Genomic DNA, 19,239 nt, shown 5'->3' with positions numbered 1-19,239 from the left:
CACGCAAAAGCCACCCTCGTATAACACTAAAACCCAAAATTCCACAAAAAAGCGTTTACAAAACCTGAAACGCATTTCAACACCCAAGGTGTCTTTAGACTATCGCTCTATAACTGAGATCACTGTGGGTATCAAAATGAGTTGTAGCTTTTTTAAAGTTTTTATGTGTAATTTCAATTTTCATTTAATATTTATTCACTACAATTGCACAATTTTCTTGTGTTACTTTTAAATGTTTAAGAAAGTAGCAGTAAAGTTAAAATACCTTAATTTTAAATGCTCTCTTAAACCCTGATGCAAAAAATCCCCCAAATGGTCCAATTACACTACTAAATACAGACAGGAAAAAGGAATGTAAAACAAACGGATACAATACTATGCTATCACCAAAACCAAACTAAAAAGAGATAACAGAAATGAGATTATTACTGACATATTTTTTTAATATTATGTACATACCAGCTTTGATATGTTTGATAAAAATTGAGGTAAATTGTACTCTTTAGGAACAAACATTTCTCCTGGTTGGCACTCCAAAGTCATTCTATCTTCTGCTTCGTCGTATTGTACAGGGCATACAAAATATTTGTAGTTACAAAAAATGTGGGATATCTGAAAATATGTAGATGAAAAAAGTCAAATAAAAACTGTAGGAACATGCTTAATTCATGAAAATATTATTTCTCAAAGAAATATTTTGCTTCAAACTCAGCTTTTAATAAACTATGATTTTTAAAACTTATTATATATTCTATAACCATAATTTAACTTACTATCATCCCAAAGATTATTGTACTAATTCCAGCTCCAATAAAACCTTCCCATGTCTTCTTTGGAGATAACTGTATCAATGGAGTTTTGCCATACAATTTTCCAAACACATATGCCATCAAATCATTACAACATACCATTAATATGGGAACAATAAACCATATAATTCCTTCAAATAGGTTTTGAATGAACGCATGTGCAATGCTTACCACAATTAACAAAGTTATATGAGTCCAGAAAAAAAGTGCAAATTGTCTGAGGTAATAACGCTTTACAAGGCTTAGCACAAACCATACAAAGCCAACCAAATACAAAGTTAAAGAGATTAGTTTGTGATAGGTAACCAAGAATTGTAGAAAATCCTAAAATGTTATGCTGGTCAATTTAAGAAAAAGTAACAGAATTTAAGCAACTTACTGTTCTACTTAAGGCTACTCCAAATGAATCTATAAGAAATTCCCCATAAAAGAAATAATCTGAAGTAATTAGAAAATACCATGACAAAGATCGAAACCAGGGTAAGCCATGGGCCCTGTATACTGCATATCCTATATTAATTATTTCTGAAAAGGCTTTGACTTGAACTACCATAATCTAAAAGTTTTCAGTCTCCAATTAATTGTGATTAACTTTTTCAATACAAAATAGCTTACAGTTATTAACATAGTTAGCGGTCCCCCATAGATAACCAAACCCAAAAGGGAAAACATTATTATTGCTGAAATCCCTCTTACTACCCATACTTTTCCTTTTTCTGGAAGGCTCTGAACAAATTTTTCCAAGACAGCAGGTGTTCTTTTACTTCCTGATGCAATCGTTTCTGATAGGTTCACCTTCCTTTTTTCCAGAATTCCATCATCAGTGTCAATCTAAAAAATACAATTTTGAAAAACTTATTTAAAAAAAATTGCTATTCAAAGGCATGTGTAAAGATTAATAACAAACTCAAGATGTATGTTATTAATGAGGGCATTAAAATATGATGAAAATAGTTCGTTTATAACTTACAATAACTCAGAAATAAACTAATACATACTAAAAAACATATTTTTTAACACTTACATAGTCACTTTCTGTTGACTCTACGGCTTTCCCATTATCTACGTTTTTTCGTGGTCGTAAATTCGACATCTTTTACTTTTTCGATCAACCTTCTAGCATTTTTAATTGCTTTAGTATTTATCATTATTTTTCAAACATCTGCAAACATTAATTTTGTTATCCTTGTTATCTACAAAAAACAATTAGCAATATTGACAGCAGGTAGGTGGTGTCATCATTTGGCATTACAGTAAGCTAAGAAAATTAGCGCGAAAACAGCAGAATATAAAATCTAGCCATTCAATCTTCTTTTAAAATAAATTTTCTTTATACGGTTAAATCAATAATTAATAAATTGCTGTTTTCCTTTTTAATTTTTCTAAAATATTCAAACTAAAAATGGACTTTGTAATCAAGTGCGTACTTCAGTATTTGGAATTTCAATCTTCTAGATAAAAAAAGATAAAAAAGCGAGTTATCNGAGGAGATTATGTTGAGAAATAAAAAAAAAAAATTTTTAAAAACCTTGTTTTTCTTGGTCAGGCCGGAAACTTATCAATCCACCCTCGTATAACACTAAAACCCAAAATTCCACAAAAAAGCGTTTACAAAACCTGAAACGCATTTCAACACCCAAGGTGTCTTTAGACTATCGCTCTATAACTGAGATCACTGTGGGTATCAAAATGAGTTGTAGCTTTTTTAAAGTTTTTATGTGTAATTTCAATTTTCATTTAATATTTATTCACTACAATTGCACAATTTTCTTGTGTTACTTTTAAATGTTTAAGAAAGTAGCAGTAAAGTTAAAATACCTTAATTTTAAATGCTCTCTTAAACCCTGATGCAAAAAATCCCCCAAATGGTCCAATTACACTACTAAATACAGACAGGAAAAAGGAATGTAAAACAAACGGATACAATACTATGCTATCACCAAAACCAAACTAAAAAGAGATAACAGAAATGAGATTATTACTGACATATTTTTTTAATATTATGTACATACCAGCTTTGATATGTTTGATAAAAATTGAGGTAAATTGTACTCTTTAGGAACAAACATTTCTCCTGGTTGGCACTCCAAAGTCATTCTATCTTCTGCTTCGTCGTATTGTACAGGGCATACAAAATATTTGTAGTTACAAAAAATGTGGGATATCTGAAAATATGTAGATGAAAAAAGTCAAATAAAAACTGTAGGAACATGCTTAATTCATGAAAATATTATTTCTCAAAGAAATATTTTGCTTCAAACTCAGCTTTTAATAAACTATGATTTTTAAAACTTATTATATATTCTATAACCATAATTTAACTTACTATCATCCCAAAGATTATTGTACTAATTCCAGCTCCAATAAAACCTTCCCATGTCTTCTTTGGAGATAACTGTATCAATGGAGTTTTGCCATACAATTTTCCAAACACATATGCCATCAAATCATTACAACATACCATTAATATGGGAACAATAAACCATATAATTCCTTCAAATAGGTTTTGAATGAACGCATGTGCAATGCTTACCACAATTAACAAAGTTATATGAGTCCAGAAAAAAAGTGCAAATTGTCTGAGGTAATAACGCTTTACAAGGCTTAGCACAAACCATACAAAGCCAACCAAATACAAAGTTAAAGAGATTAGTTTGTGATAGGTAACCAAGAATTGTAGAAAATCCTAAAATGTTATGCTGGTCAATTTAAGAAAAAGTAACAGAATTTAAGCAACTTACTGTTCTACTTAAGGCTACTCCAAATGAATCTATAAGAAATTCCCCATAAAAGAAATAATCTGAAGTAATTAGAAAATACCATGACAAAGATCGAAACCAGGGTAAGCCATGGGCCCTGTATACTGCATATCCTATATTAATTATTTCTGAAAAGGCTTTGACTTGAACTACCATAATCTAAAAGTTTTCAGTCTCCAATTAATTGTGATTAACTTTTTCAATACAAAATAGCTTACAGTTATTAACATAGTTAGCGGTCCCCCATAGATAACCAAACCCAAAAGGGAAAACATTATTATTGCTGAAATCCCTCTTACTACCCATACTTTTCCTTTTTCTGGAAGGCTCTGAACAAATTTTTCCAAGACAGCAGGTGTTCTTTTACTTCCTGATGCAATCGTTTCTGATAGGTTCACCTTCCTTTTTTCCAGAATTCCATCATCAGTGTCAATCTAAAAAATACAATTTTGAAAAACTTATTTAAAAAAAATTGCTATTCAAAGGCATGTGTAAAGATTAATAACAAACTCAAGATGTATGTTATTAATGAGGGCATTAAAATATGATGAAAATAGTTCGTTTATAACTTACAATAACTCAGAAATAAACTAATACATACTAAAAAACATATTTTTTAACACTTACATAGTCACTTTCTGTTGACTCTACGGCTTTCCCATTATCTACGTTTTTTCGTGGTCGTAAATTCGACATCTTTTACTTTTTCGATCAACCTTCTAGCATTTTTAATTGCTTTAGTATTTATCATTATTTTTCAAACATCTGCAAACATTAATTTTGTTATCCTTGTTATCTACAAAAAACAATTAGCAATATTGACAGCAGGTAGGTGGTGTCATCATTTGGCATTACAGTAAGCTAAGAAAATTAGCGCGAAAACAGCAGAATATAAAATCTAGCCATTCAATCTTCTTTTAAAATAAATTTTCTTTATACGGTTAAATCAATAATTAATAAATTGCTGTTTTCCTTTTTAATTTTTCTAAAATATTCAAACTAAAAATGGACTTTGTAATCAAGTGCGTACTTCAGTATTTGGAATTTCAATCTTCTAGATAAAAAAAGATAAAAAAGCGAGTTATCTTTTCACATTACATTACAAAAATTACTAAATGTTATCATTTGCTTATGTCGTGCTGTTTTTTATTATTAGAAAAAAAACAAATCATGATTTAAATAAAGCATTAATTAAAATGCGTTTAGTATAGAAACAATTTACTATTAATTGTATAAACTACTAACTACTCTACTACTTTAGAAATATTTGTAATTATATTTAGGATAACATTATAAAAGTTTTGAAAGGAATTAAATTAAATAATAAATTAATGTTATTGATTTGTTATTTCTGAAATTGCGGCATCTAGCAGGCAGTAGTTTAACAGATAATAAAAAAGAAGAGATTTGAAAACCTTCCTCGACCTCAATAGATTTAAATCTTCACATAAGGGTAAAATCCCTTCTTGCGGAGTTTAGTAATTAATTGTATTTCAAACGTTTAACTTGAGATTGTCGAAATTAACAAATTAATGGCAAATATGTTTATAAATTAATTCTTGGATAATGGAAATAAAATAATATGAGTAAAATATTTGCTGTTATAAAAGCAATTATAACGCGCCTAGTTTTCGCCGGTCATGGTGTTATAGCTGTTTGGCAAGTAACAATTTTCAAAAAGAATACCATTTTCTGGTACCTCACGTCTCCAATCATACTTTTATTTTTTGAGGGGCTCTTTACTTTAACTGTAAAAGAAAATCAAGAATGGAAATGGTAGGTTTATATTTTCTTCCTTATTACACCACACATTTAATTTTCTAAAGTTTTCCACATTTTTTTTCAATTTCTATTTTTTGATACTTATTTTATTCTAAAAATAACTCAATTTTAGAAACTAATTGAGCATTTGATAATGTTAAAAATAAGTACACATAAAGTTAGCAACTTTTGTCGGTAAAAAAAATTGTTAAATTTCATTGCTCATTGTTTTGTATTTTTTTTTTATTTAGAATTACATAGGAATTATTACATACTTTTACCACAGTATATTTAAAATTTCCAAATATAAATATGTAAATTACTATTATTTACTAAAAACTTAAGGCTCATTAGTTGTCATTTAAATTTTTAAATTTCTGGTAGGTACTAATTAAAAATCCATAATGGTTTAAGTCCAACTACAGCACAAATTAAAACAATTTATAATATTTTCAGCCAACCTCGTTTGTTACGTTTAAAGAATTCGACCTCGATATATATGTACAATTTTTTTTTTTCATATTAGAGTTCTAATGATGTTTCCTTTTGAATTCCATTTACTAAAAAGCAATTCATTTCCGCCAAATAACAAATCAGAATCGCGTTCTAGTTTTTGAGAGAGCTTTGAGCTTTAGCTCATTTCCACCTTTGACAAGCCGTTTATAAACGTTAATTCATGACAGCAATTTGTGTATCATTCAAATCACGACAGGAAATAAATACAGGGTGTTTTACTGTATCTGTTCTCTTGGAAATACTAGCACGATTTGAAGGAATTAAACATAAGCTGTGATGTTAATTAGAATATAATTAATTAATAAGTAAATAATTCAATGTTGAATTGGTGTTTCTATTTTCCATTATGGGAATTTTAGTGTTTAGATTACACGGCAACTGGTTCGCCTTACGGCATCTTCAGCAATCGTAAATTAAAAATAGAAACGACAATTCAATATCAACAACGGTAAATTTTAAGTAATTTTTGTACGAAAATGATCCGAAACAAAACAATTGTTGAAACTATTTCTCGCTTCTCTATTGAGCTAAAATGTAAAAATAAATTATTACCCACTTATATTCAAAAATAAATTTATGGTAACCTCTAGCAACAATTCGGTAAAATTGCATATGAATAATTTATACTTCATCTGCTTCAAAGCATACAAGAATTTGTAATTAAATGTTATAACTGCGCACTACGTATTTTGTTTTTGGCAGAAATTCAAACAGAAAATAAGTTGTAGTAGGCATTTTCACAAAAACTTAAAGAAGAAAATTTGATATTAATACATTAACCAGTATAGCACACAAGCTATTCAATCCCAAACGTGTCATTAGTATGTAAAATAAAAAGCGAAAAATGCTGTATCAGTTATATTAAAGCCAGTGCTGTATATGTATTAAACACAAAATGCAATCATAAATCCTTTTAATTTCCGCATTCATAAAATGGAGATCAGAAATTTAACTCAAAAACATATTTATTTTGTTCCTATGTCACGATACACTAATAATAATTTAAATCGAACCTCGATAAGTCGAAAACCTCCAAAACTCAAACAAATGTATTTGTTCCCTTCCCTTCAAGCCCCAAAACCTCCATTACTCGAAATCTCCACCCTCTATTAGTCAAAATAATCAGTGAGTTTTTTTTCCCTCTAGAACTCGAAAGATTAAATTGGACCTCTGTATCTCGAACAAAGCAATGTTTTATTTTACATCTCGATAATTTGAAACTTATTACGTCTATAATTCGAAAAAAACTTTTATTTATTTCACCTCTAACTCAAAATTAATAAGAATAAATCTTAACCTCTACAAGTCGAATCAAAATCCGCCAAGTCAAAATCCTCCATGAGTTGTAAACTCTACAACTCGATTTTTTTAGCGTCTCCCTTGATGCCTTGATGTTCGCGTTATAGAGGTCCTACTGTAACAACTTATTAAGAAATTAAAGAACTAATTGAAATTAAATTGGTTATCATTTTTTAAGGTTTTGTCCTTCGGTTTTTCTGTATCTGGCAAGCGTGGTGCCCGCCATTTGGCTCCTTGAACTCGACAAAGTTGACAAGCGTTTAAAAACCCGTGAAGAGACGTTTAATTTGACCGCATCGGCCGAGGCAAACTTAAAAGATTTAAAAAATTTAATAGGCGTTCAAATTCAGTTACCGGACATCTCGCTCAGTACTGAAACTTGGATAAGTCTCGTCGAACAATTTCTCATGCTTATCCTCATAATCGGACGATGGATGTTGCCAAAGGGAGATCTTACTAGAGATCAATTGAGTCAACTTTTACTAGTATACATAGGTTATACATAAGTTTTTATTTGAATTTCGAAATGCGTAATACGATTATAAAGATTTTAATTGTAGGAACTGCGGCCGACATAATTGAATTTTTTGATTCGTTCAAAGATGATAAGGTCGCATCAGAGCCAGTCTTGGTTCTACTTACATTGTCGATTTGGTAAGCATAGTGCTTAATTTGGATGTGTATGTATGTATGTGAGTGTATTTTTATAGGACTTGGAGTTTAATGCAATTTACTGTAGTTCTTACTGCAACGAAGTCGAGAAAGTCGCGAATGGCATCTTCCGGAAATATTGTAAAAAAGTAAGTTATCTACTTGCTCGGTGGTAATAGAGCAACAAACAGACTAAAAGACAAATAAATTTGTAGCATCCTAAGTATATCAGTATCAGTTAAAGAAACAGGGAGTAAAAGTTTAAGACATTTAATTTTTCGTAAAAATCTCGACGTCTAGGGATTTGAAAAGTTCAGAGGTATCAATATTACACACCGAACTAAACATCATTTTCTACATGACAAAGCTTACGTTGATAAAACCCAAGATCTGAGGCGAAACGTCGGTGTGGCTTTACAATACGTAAAAATAAGTGAAAATCTTATTCACTCTAATAAGTTGCGAATTTTGCATATTAAAAAAATTTTTGAATAAAATTATTACATCCAGGAAAATTACTTTAACAAAATATCTTAGGTCTGATAAAAAACTAGATTTTCACGAAAAGCTGAATTTTCACGTAACAAACATTGTTATGAAATATTATTATTGTGAAAATTCATTTCTGAATTTTTTACCCATTACACACTACCTCAAATTAATGAGGGAAAAATTGTTGCTGTTGACACACCCCCGCCGGGAATCGAACCCGGGACCTTTGGCTTTACGCACCAATGTTCTGACCACTAAATTCTGGTAAAATTTTATTTTAGTACTAATTCATGTTGCACAATCGACGTATGGGGCATAGCACTGAATATAACACTTCAGGATGCACCCTTTTTGGTTTTCCGTCTTCTTCTTATCACCCATTTCAAAATAATATCCTACATGAACGTATTTTTTACTTGTAAAAATACGCTCGTCATTCTTCTTCAATTGTATCGTCTCTACGTGGTCTACAGCGAATTTAAAAAGCAAACCAAAAAGAATAACTTCAATTTGACAAGCATATCCATTATTTCTAAGCCCAATATATACGGGGAGAGAACGCCCAGAATGAAAAAAAGAGAAAAGGTTCATAAGCATAACAAGAGATACGTTGTTAGCGACATTTCTTCTGAAAATTCGGAAAATTACAGCGAGACTTGCGATTTTTCAGACCGGGAAAGAAAAAGCAGGTAAAATCCTTACTAGCTTTAATTTCGTTTCGATTGTTCTTGCTGTAACTTTTAGGAAATGTAAAACTACTAGAAAAGACACCGGCTATTCGACTGGAAGTTCGTTTACTAGTAATAAAAACAAACAGAGAGATCAAAGATCAATCAAGAAACAAACTACCGATTACTCCAAAGCCAAAAACCATTCTAGAAGTTCTGATCATTCGCCTTCAGACTACAAAAGTAAGAAAGGAAAGCAAAAGCTTCAGAGATCAGATAGAGACACGAGAGGTCATAAACGGATCGAAGAAGAGTCTGAAGAAACTCAGTCGAATTATTCTTTCGAATCAATGGATTTAGAAGCTTCAAATCTGCGAAAAGAGAAAGAAAGAAAAATGTCGAAAAGTCGCAGTATGAAAGACATCACAAAAAAGCACAAAAAGTCAAAGAATTCGTCGAACAGCTTCAGTGATCCTTCAACTGAATGACGCCATGGTTTAGCCATTGGGGCCATTTTTATCCTCTACATATTTATATTTGTATGTTGTCTGTTGTTTATATATGTTGCTATAAATACAGAAGGTTTGATTATAGCCAAAATTATAAGAAAACGCAATAGCACAACTGTAAATAAGCCTTTAAATGTTGTTAAAGAAATGTAATGTAATACCTAATAAAATTTTCGGTGTAACTGCGATTTTATGGTCAATTTCCAAACAATTATAATTGATTACGATTCACGCAAAAGCTACCAACTTCGAACTTTTACAATATATTGATCGATAGTAGATATGGGTTTGTATCCAATTTCCAGCATGATCTTTAAAATTCGGTTTGGTACCAGATAAAGGTACTGCGTACCTAGGCAGTTACTGTATTTAAAAAATTAAACTGAGAACTCAAGATATACCTACTTTAAATTGTTGAACAAGTAGGATTTGATGACACAATTACCCCCACAATTACTATGTACTTAAATGTGTCATATAGAAATTATCTACATGACCTATAATAATTTGTTTGTATTGTCTTCTATAGTCGCAGTAAGTTTATGTTTACAAATATTGAAAAGCAATAACGTGAAATTTTAGTTGTGTTGAGTATCATAAAATTAGCTAGAAAAATGAGATTCAAAAGATAAAAAGATTACATTGTTCATAATTAGACGCATATTTTTGCTTTCAAGCAATCGACGTAAGATATTTTTGATGAGGCATGCCAATAAACAAATCAGTTGTATGAGTCACCTTTGAGCCACTTATTATTATTGTCGTCTAATAAGAATTAAATACGAATTAAATTTTCGAACAATAGGATTCCGAAATTTTCTTATTTTAGTACTGAACCATTTTGAAAGTGTTAACTTGAAGTTTGAAAATTATAATGAAGTTGCTTCTATATTTTACACTTCGGAAAATCATTTAATTAGTTACTTACCAAAATGCACCAGTTTCAAAAATATACCATGACTAATGGAAACATCCTTTTGGCAGTTATCCTGCTTTGCACTCCCCGTTTCGGTAATTTAAAATAAAGTTAACCAAAAATAGTACACTTTCTATATTCGTTATTCAACAACTACGGTATACTAAAATAGCTACTTCAAAAATCAAAATTTCAAATAATATTGAAATAAGTTGAAGGTCAAATATTTAAAGTTTTTAAAGTCGTAGATTCAGTTTTCCTCTATTTCCTTGATCAATATTTTTTAATAACGGGGCATACACTGTAGATAAACGGTTTTTAAAAAGATAGAATAAAAATACGCAACACTATTTTCACGGAGAAAACTAAATTTTTATGACAGCGCAATACAACTTTCGATTGTAAATGACTTAATTTGCCATAGAAACAGTAGAATTCATTAGGTAACTTGTAATAATCTCAATTTTGACATGTTTCTTTAAAAATTATTTCAAGTTTCTTAATTATTACAATTAAGTTTGTAATATCAACTAAAATATACTTCGTTTAGTTTCTCTAGCGATGTGACCTTTTGTTTGACCGGTGCAAAGTAGAAAAGAACAGCACTAGGCCAGAAAAGAAAGGAGACAACTGTCGGCCAAACTCTTAACCGGCGAGGAGCGCATAATCCGTACAGTACTGCACGGAAAAAGTGACCAATTTATCCACTACAATTGCATTGCTCAAATGTGCTGTTATTGGTACCAATTACTACTGAAAATATCAACGAGATGTTTATTTATATTTGAAGACATATTAAAGGCTTTAACGATTGTTTTCGACTCGCACTACTATTCATGATTGAACAAAACTTTTGGCAGGTACTGTATAAAAAAGTATGTTTAATGAACAAGAGTCGAGAGTATAAAGAGCTTTTTTCTCTCTACCTACGATTTTGCCAGCGTGCATCCAAGACATTGGAAGGGGTACATCGCTAGAGAAAGTAAATGAAGTATACCTAGTAAATTTATTTCTGCTGGGATTTTATTTTTACAAATTCAGGTCCAAATTGTAATTTTTATTATTTTCGCTTACGAAACAACGGGCTAGTGGGATAAATTGTAAATATCACATTAACATTTAGTTACTCATTTCCTCTGTGTTTCTTCAGCTTCTTTACGTTCTTACACCAACGATAACGCCTTCGAATCGATTATTTATTTTATTATTTACAGTAATAAGTATTATTAATAAATCGCATACATGTAATGCATTGGGTCAATAATTAAAAAAAGAATAAATGCATTAAAAATTTCAAATGTAGTTGTGTTTTTCAACAGCGTGTTGTTCAAAGTTCTTTTAAGTACATGATAATTTTGTAAAATATAGATAAAATAGATTTGCCACAAATGAGTCACATTTTTGGAAATAGCTTAAAAGCTACAGAAGTTTGTAACTAACGCATTATTTAAATAAATTTGAATAATCCTTTGTAAATGGACTTTGAAATTAGAAAAAGTTTTTGGCGCGAGTAAGAGTTGTTTTCACAAAAACTTTCAACGCACGTAATTCTGTCCTACTTCAAATGAATGTTAGAAAAATTATTATGGGACAAGAACAACTTTTCCAGAAAAGTAATAATGTAATTTTGAAGGGTAGGTATACCAGCCCGTAAATAACCCTTAGATCCGCTGAAATGATCACATAAGCCTAATCCTACTTCAAACGACTGCTAGAACTTAGTTACAAAAAATTAAAGTGGGACAAGAACTTCCCTGAAAAGTAAGGATGTAACACCCTATAAATAACCCTTAACCCCGATGACAAATAATCTCATAAGCATAATCCTACTTCAAACGACTGTGAGAGCTTAGTTACAAAAAATTATTGTGGGACAAGAACAATTTTCCCTGGAAATTATTAATTTGGTTTTAAATGATGTAACACCGTATAAATAACCCTAAAATCCACTGTCAAATTATCTCATAGGAATAATCCTACCTTAAGTGACTTCTCGAGTGTGGGACACGGATGACTAATAATTTAATTTTGAAAGGTACAGCACCCTATAAATAACCCTTAGACCTCCTGACAAATCATAGGCATAATCCTATTCAAAATGACTCTTGCAGTTTTTATATTCAAAGTTATTTTGAGACAAGAAAACCTTCCTCTTAAAGATAGTAAGTTAATATTCACTGATTTAATTAGTTTTTCAAATTAATTCAGTTAATATTAGCCTTCGAAATGTGGTGTTATAGGTGAATGATGAGGATAACGTGGATAGAAAAGGTTAGAATTGAAGAGGTATTAGAAAGAATAGGAGAACAGAGGACTCTACGAAAGTCAATAAAAAATAGGCGAGATAGGTTGGTAGGACACGTTCTCGGGCATGAAGGTCTAGTCAGAGACATATTAGAGGCAGAAGCAGGAGTTAGGAGGGGTAGAGGTAGACCTAGATTAGATTACTGTTCACAAATAGTTAAGGATGTGGGTTGTTCTAGTTTTAGGGAAATGCGAAGTTTAGCTCAGGATAAGAAAGAGTGGAGGTACGTGTCCAAGCAGTCTTAGGACTGACGACCTTATGATGATGAATATTAGTAATTTATTCTGCTGTTATGGTATCTGTGAAACTTAATGATAATTCACGGAAAACTGGTTAATATTCATGATTCATTTTTAAATAGTAAGGAAATTATTTATTAAATTCCAATAAGTTTGAAACACCACAAAAATCAAAACAAATAAAATTTTAACATTTATTTATTTTAGACAAATACAACATTAAACGAATTATCAAAAGCACCATTGGGGCGCAAAGGTAATTAATAATTTGAACTCTTACAAACTAAAACCACCGTTTCAATACATACATAATTGTGTTTTGAACCATAAGTAATCATTTCTTCAACCAAATGTCTAACTAAACTAATTAATTGTAAGTATGTACAACATGTTTAGAGATAAGATCACATTAGAAAAAGCTGATCGCTCCTTTCGTTATTTAACATTTATTATTGGAGTCTTCTAAATTTGTAAAATACGTTTTCAAGAAGTTTAAAGCCTCATTAGGATCAACGGATGTGAGGTATTTCGCCATATCTGTTTGTTCGACGCCATTAACGATAGAATATAAAACCGATGCATCAGTTAATAGTTCGTAAACAAAAGGAAATTGTTTTTGATTTGCAACTCCATCAGAAGCACTAGAACTTGTGTTGTTCATCACTCTTTCGTAAATTTTCAATTGAGAAATGTAACCCAAGATAAGTTGCAATCTTTCGTGTACCAGAAATGATAGATCAATTTCTTTTTCTTGTTCTTTACGTTTTTTATTTGCTATGTTCTTTTTTCGTTTAGCTTTTTTAGGAAGTTTTCGCGTTGAAGGCGATTGATTTTCTTTATTCGATGTTTTGGCCTGTTTATTTTTCAAAAACGGATCCAATTTGTCTATCGAATTAGTAGTCTCGTTATAGACAGGTCTTTCGTGCATCCCGTCATCCGGCCAGTCCCGCAAATCTGATCTATTTAAAGGACTCAGTGGATTTGAAACTATCTTTGTCAGTCTATTTGAACGACGACATTTTTTCTGTTGAAGTAAAAAATATTCTTTTATAATTGTTTATTTTTCGTTTTACTAGATGTTCAAAATTAAAGTATAGTGAAATAATTACACTCTGTATACTGAAGCCGAAAATCAAATCAAATAAAAAAAAAGTTATACGAAGTATAATACCTAAAGTACAATTAGAATTTTAATTGTAGTTTTAATCTATTGTAAAACTAGTTGATGTTTATTGAATTATTCCGATCTTTACTTGCTGAAAATTCTTGATATCAAATAGTACACATCATTAGATTAAAGAATATGTGAAAATGTGGAATTGTGTTAAAAAGAAACACTTGGCATTTTATAAATTTTCTAGGAATTATATAAAATTCCTGAATATACATTTCCGATAACGCATATGTATAATGCCTTTATAATTAATAGAACTTTGATGAATGAAATGAATTTGAAGTTGGCTTGTTCGAATTTTGACAAAAATGTTACATAAGTGACATACCAAAGTGTTAAATTAGTTTAAGAAAAGTATGGAATTTAAGGACCTTAGGTCGAAGATATCGAAATTTGGCACCCACATTACGCTAAAGGATTCATGAGGTAATGAAGATCCTATTGTACTTTTTTTAGATAAAAATTTAATATGTATCACGTGCAATTTTCCATAGATATCTATATTATTTCCCAAAAAATTTATTTCATGTAACCATGTAATATACAAATGATATTTTATTTTCTACCAACTTAATAATTTATTGTAATAATTATTTTAAAAGACAAGCTATCCAATTTTTCGATAGACTACAGAAATTGATAAATGCGTTTATTAAAAAATAGAATTCATAATATTATTAATATGCGATATATATAAGAAAGAAATTAAATTTTCAAATAGGAATTTGTTTATGAATAATAATAATTCATGAGTACTTACCGTTGGCACCGGTTTCCTTGTAGATTTTCTCACTCTAGCGTTAAAGACACTTGGTGGAATTGTCAATTTATTTATCAAATCAACAGATGCTTTTTCTAATTGAACTTTTCTTCTCGGATTTCTTCTTTTTGGAACATCAGCATTAGCTTCTTGTGGTGTCTTTACCGGTAATTTATATTCCTTTACAAAAACGACATCATCGTCGCTTTCTGCAGCAATATCGAGAGTCGTTTTATTATTGTGACCGCCGTCTTCAATGTCATCCTGTGTATGAACTTGAGTCCCTTTCGTGGCAGAATCCTTTGAGTTGCAAGGAGCGTCGAAGTGGTCTAAGCTAGTAGACTGTTTGGAAAGGTCTATGCACTCTACCGTTTGATTTTCATCTAATGAACACCATTCGATGGAATTGCTATTGACATTTTCATGGTTTACTTCGTTTTTAAAACCGTTTTCCAAATCAGCACCGTCAAAACAAAGAGTGTACTTGGGAAAATTGCAACCGCTAGAGGTCTGAATTTGCGATTCTAATCTGACCACTTTCAACTGGTTTCCGACCAGAACTCGGTCAGGATTCGATTTTTTGATGTTTTCGTATACCAAAGTATTGCTTGTTGTAGCTTCTACGAAATTTGCAAAATTTTCGCAATTTTTCAGAAGAAGCTTTCGAGAAAATGATTCGGCTCCATTAATAGTTAACTTGTTTCCGTTCAAGTTATCAAAGGGCTCAACTGTGTCATTGCTAGCCGTTTCATTGCAATTTTTGTTAAGGAAAACTGCTCCAGTTTCTCTTCCAAACAACCCTCTCTCGCCTAGCTTGCCACTGGAAGCGTGGTCGAGGAAATCCATCGATCTTTTGCTTTCGTTAGCTGAAAATATTGTAATGTTTTGCTAAACGTCTAATAGTAGGTAATTAGTCATTAAGATCGCATCCAACAGATATTACGTGCTAAACGATTACCTTGGTAAATACCACGCAATAGGAATTCTAAACGACGAGTAATGTTTTCCTATAAAAACTCCTCACTCAATATTCTAGTAAAACGTCAATACACTCGAAAACCGAAATACTAAAAACTGTGTCGACAATTTTAACAATTCAAAAACGCAGCAATCCGTTTCTAGGGGACATAATATGACCGAAGCCATTATTATTATTACGTATTTGGAAATGTTTTTGACACTTAAGAAGTAAAAACAGTGCTCGTGATATGTTTAGTGGGCACTTAACATCATTAATCAATTACTAGACGAAACCTCTCAAAAATAGTTCGTTACGATTAACGAAAAGCTCCGGATGTGCATGAAATATTTTGTTGTCAAAATGCCATAAAAATGTCTACGGTGTGGTGAGCACCAGTTATCTTTTTTTTTTATTTTGTAAAATATTTTCGAAATAACACGACGATAAATAAAACGCACGCTTTGTAAGTCAAGTTGCCAAATTTGAAAAAGCTTAGAAAACTAGCCAATGTTTGTGGTTATTTAAGAAACCTGAAGGAATTTTTTAATGGCATTACAAATTGTTGTTTTTGACGGATGTTGAAAAATATATTCGATAAACTTTGTGGCTTCTTCTTAAAAATTTATATGTCACATCACAGTTTTTAAATCGTCACGTTATTCAATATGAAAATAAAAAATGGATTTATATCGGAGTATAGACCATTACCAATGCTTTGTATTTTTTATTTTTCTGTATTATATTTATCTGTAACCTACGCAGACGCTTTGAGTTTGTTTAATGACGTCATTTGTCGAGACCGAAGAGAGGAATTATTATTAAAAACAGACAAATACGTCACAATAACGCAATAACTAAGCTGTTTTTAGAAGGTCAAAAATATAAATATATATTTGCCTACCCACCTAACATTGTAATATTTTCAGAAATATTTATTATAAGTGAATAGTTACGAGTTTAAATAGTATTTCCTTATCCGCACTCCATATGTTATCCTTTTTTAAGTCAAAAACGGTATCCTTGCTCATGCATTATTATTACTATCAAATTATGCGAATTTTGGCACTTCTGAACCGATTGTAAAGTAAAGGTACAAATCTTGAATTCAAATTCGGGCTCGCTTCCCCAGGAGCATCGGAATTCCCTCAGATTGAATATGATTATAATACGTTGCTAGCAAAAAATGCACCGAAAGCTTGAAATGTAAAAAAATTTCTAAAGAGCTCCAAACAGAAGGATTCAAAAACCCAATAAACATAATTCATAATAAATACTCAACCAGCTGTTTCCATCCTGCTGGAAGGACGCTGTATTTAAAATTTTCCTTACCAAAAGTAATATTTTGTAAGCTTTTTGAAGTGTAATATTCATATTTGATCTTTCATTTTTTTAAAATCGAATTAAAGTCGCAAGAATTTAATACGTCATTGATTACAGCAGTTACAATAAAAAATATATTTGTGTAAAAGACAAACAAAATTTATAGGATTGGCAAATTGCCGGTTTGGCATGACTTTTTGTACGACTATTGAACTTGAAAAAAGATTTTGAAATGTAATAAACAATTTCGACCACCACTTATTACGTTATCTATGACAAATACGAAGAAATATTTGACTTTTCAACTCAACCCATTAAACCAACTAAAAATAAATGGCATACTATATTTATAAATCGTACGTAATTAACATACTAGTTAATTAAAAATTTTATTTATTATTTTAAAGACAAAAGCGACTCCTTAGGGAGGAAGAAGACCTCTTAAAAATGCCCACGCGAGTCGACAAAACGTTGAATGAAAATCCCAAAAAACTATAGCTGCGAAAGCTTAAATCAGTTAATGTGTAATAAATGTTTGATTCTTAGCTGACTAACGAACCAAAAAAATTCAGTCTTCTCTCCTTCGTAGGTAGTAAACTTATTAAACATTCGTATTTTCCACATATTTCTTAAAGAAAGCTTTGCATACACTATGAAAATTGTTTGGTATTTACTCGACTATAAGGTACCCTTGAAGCTATGTTTGTGCCTGTTGACCATGGCCGCGAAAGCTTTACAAATCATCGCACTGCATTCAAAATATATTTATCGCAGTTTTAAAAATCATTCCTAACGGAAAATCACTGTATCCGTAACTACTAATGGACTTCCGGTGTTGTTAAGCATCAAACTGGGTAAAGTTTATAATAAAAAAATTCTGTAGGCAGTTATATCGACAAAAATAGAATTTCATTGAAGAAAATCTAGACCTATCCTACGTAGTGTGTAGAATGAAAAACATAAAATAAATCTAATGAACAGCACGTTTATATTTGCATTTCGTACTCGTTCGTACAATCGAAAAAATAAGAAATACGTCACAATTATGAAAAAAACTACTGATCGGCTGTGTACCGACGAAACGTTGGTCAGACGTCTCTAACCAAACGATTAAGTCTAATTGACAACTTAACTTTACATCTTAAATTTTCTGTTGTACAACTGTAGGGATAGATATACCAAATGGCAAAGATTAGTATGCTTAGATTTGCAGATGATGTAGCAGTATTAGGATCTAGCAAGGAGGAGTTAGAGATAGCTTTAAATAAAATGTATCTAGGAAGTCAGCTAAGTCAGGACGGAAGGAGTAATAGGGATATAACAGGGTCGAGTCGCCTTCAATAAAAAGAAATCACTTCTATGTTCTGAACGATTAATTTAGAAATTCGAATATAAAGGTGTATGTTTGGAACGCGGCGCTGTACGGATGCGAAACATAGACGGCGGGCGCGGCGAAAAAGAAAAGGTTAGAAGTGTTCGAAAAGTTATGTTACAGAAAGATGAGGATACTGTGGGTAGATAAGCTTAGAAATGAAGAGGTATTAGAAAGAATAGGAGAACAGAGGACTCCATGGAAGTCAATAAGAAGAGATAGAGATAGAAGAAGGTTGGTAGGACATCTTCTCGAGCATTAAGGTCTAGTCAGAGACATATTAGAGGCATAAATAGGAGTTAAAAGGATTAGAGGTAGATCTACATTAGATTACTGTTCGAAAATAGTTATGTATGTGGGTTGTTCTAGGCTTGAGGAAATGCGTAGATTAGCTCGGCATAGGAAAGAGTGGAGGTGCGTGTCCAACCAGTCTTAGGATCTACGACCTTATGATGACATATTACAAACAAAAATTATGGCGGAATCACCGGGAATCTTTTCCGATTAGTTAAATATTGTAAATTATGTAATTAATAGAATTATGTAATTAATTATACTGGATGGCTACAACAAAAGAACTATCACAGAATTTGGGATTTATTTCTGTGGTTATCTTGGCAATACAGATTATATAAGTATTAATTGTTTTTATTTTATTTGAGTTTGTATAATTAATACTTACAACGTCCCAAAAAATTATAATAACTTGAGAAGAATGTTTACGACCA

At 31.1% G+C, this 19,239-nt stretch overlaps 3 protein-coding genes across 7 annotated transcripts in view; 1 reads left to right on the top strand and 2 right to left on the bottom strand.

The window, feature by feature from the left end:
• The window catches only part of LOC108732950 (phosphatidate cytidylyltransferase, photoreceptor-specific), a 6,122-nt gene extending 1,653 nt beyond the window's left edge, over positions 1–4,469 (bottom strand). Inside the window, exons 1-6 of one of the 2 annotated variants that reach the window (XM_025980119.1) lie at positions 4,196–4,469; positions 3,787–4,002; positions 3,551–3,727; positions 3,136–3,495; positions 2,822–2,974; positions 2,628–2,759 (exon numbers count right to left, since the gene is read on the bottom strand). In XM_025980119.1, the coding sequence (XP_025835904.1) occupies positions 2,628–2,759; positions 2,822–2,974; positions 3,136–3,495; positions 3,551–3,727; positions 3,787–4,002; positions 4,196–4,264 (1,107 nt within the window). In that variant the 5' untranslated portion in view covers positions 4,265–4,469. Of the gene's footprint in view, positions 1–265; positions 398–459; positions 613–773; positions 1,134–1,188; positions 1,366–1,424; positions 1,641–1,833; positions 2,101–2,627; positions 2,760–2,821; positions 2,975–3,135; positions 3,496–3,550; positions 3,728–3,786; positions 4,003–4,195 lie in introns of those variants that run through there. The other variant, XM_025980117.1, reaches the window with a different exon arrangement.
• A 681-nt stretch (positions 4,470–5,150) lies between these two features.
• Positions 5,151–9,646, top strand: LOC108732951 (transmembrane protein 26). The gene is made up of 6 exons (XM_018463962.1): positions 5,151–5,344; positions 7,323–7,639; positions 7,705–7,798; positions 7,855–7,944; positions 8,569–8,976; positions 9,032–9,646. The coding sequence occupies exons 1-6, from the start codon at positions 5,151–5,153 to the stop codon at positions 9,441–9,443; spliced, it is 1,515 nt and encodes a 504-aa protein (XP_018319464.1). The 3' UTR covers positions 9,444–9,646.
• Positions 9,647–13,175: 3,529 nt separating this feature from the next.
• Positions 13,176–19,239, bottom strand: part of LOC108732947 — a 26,500-nt gene continuing 20,436 nt past the window's right edge. For 2 of the 4 annotated variants that reach the window (XM_018463952.1, XM_018463954.1), the window contains exons 2-3: positions 14,859–15,724; positions 13,176–13,948 (exon numbers count right to left, since the gene is read on the bottom strand). In XM_018463952.1, the coding sequence (XP_018319454.1) occupies positions 13,364–13,948; positions 14,859–15,724 (1,451 nt within the window). In that variant the 3' untranslated portion in view covers positions 13,176–13,363. Of the gene's footprint in view, positions 13,949–14,858; positions 15,725–15,816; positions 16,794–19,193; positions 19,238–19,239 lie in introns of those variants that run through there. The other 2 variants (XM_025980091.1, XM_018463953.1) reach the window with 2 other exon arrangements.

Source organism: Agrilus planipennis, unplaced genomic scaffold (genome assembly GCF_000699045.2).
Source record: "Agrilus planipennis isolate EAB-ADULT unplaced genomic scaffold, Apla_2.0 scaffold22, whole genome shotgun sequence".
Lineage (NCBI taxonomy): Eukaryota > Metazoa > Arthropoda > Insecta > Coleoptera > Buprestidae > Agrilus > Agrilus planipennis.
The sequence above is the reverse complement of the archived record's forward strand: the minus strand, read 5'-3'. Positions and strand labels throughout refer to the sequence as shown.

What these genes read in the sequence shown, in the direction of transcription:
- LOC108732951 (XM_018463962.1), top strand. Translation starts at nt 5,151, where the DNA reads ATGAGTAAAATATTTGCTGTTATAAAAGCAATTATAACGCGCCTAGTT. An exon ending in CTACTTACATTGTCGATTTG is followed by an intron (nt 7,799 to 7,854) that starts GTAAGCATAGTG and finishes GTATTTTTATAG; the next exon opens with GACTTGGAGTTTAATGCAAT. An exon ending in TCCGGAAATATTGTAAAAAA is followed by an intron (nt 7,945 to 8,568) that starts GTAAGTTATCTA and finishes ATTTTATTTTAG; the next exon opens with TACTAATTCATGTTGCACAA.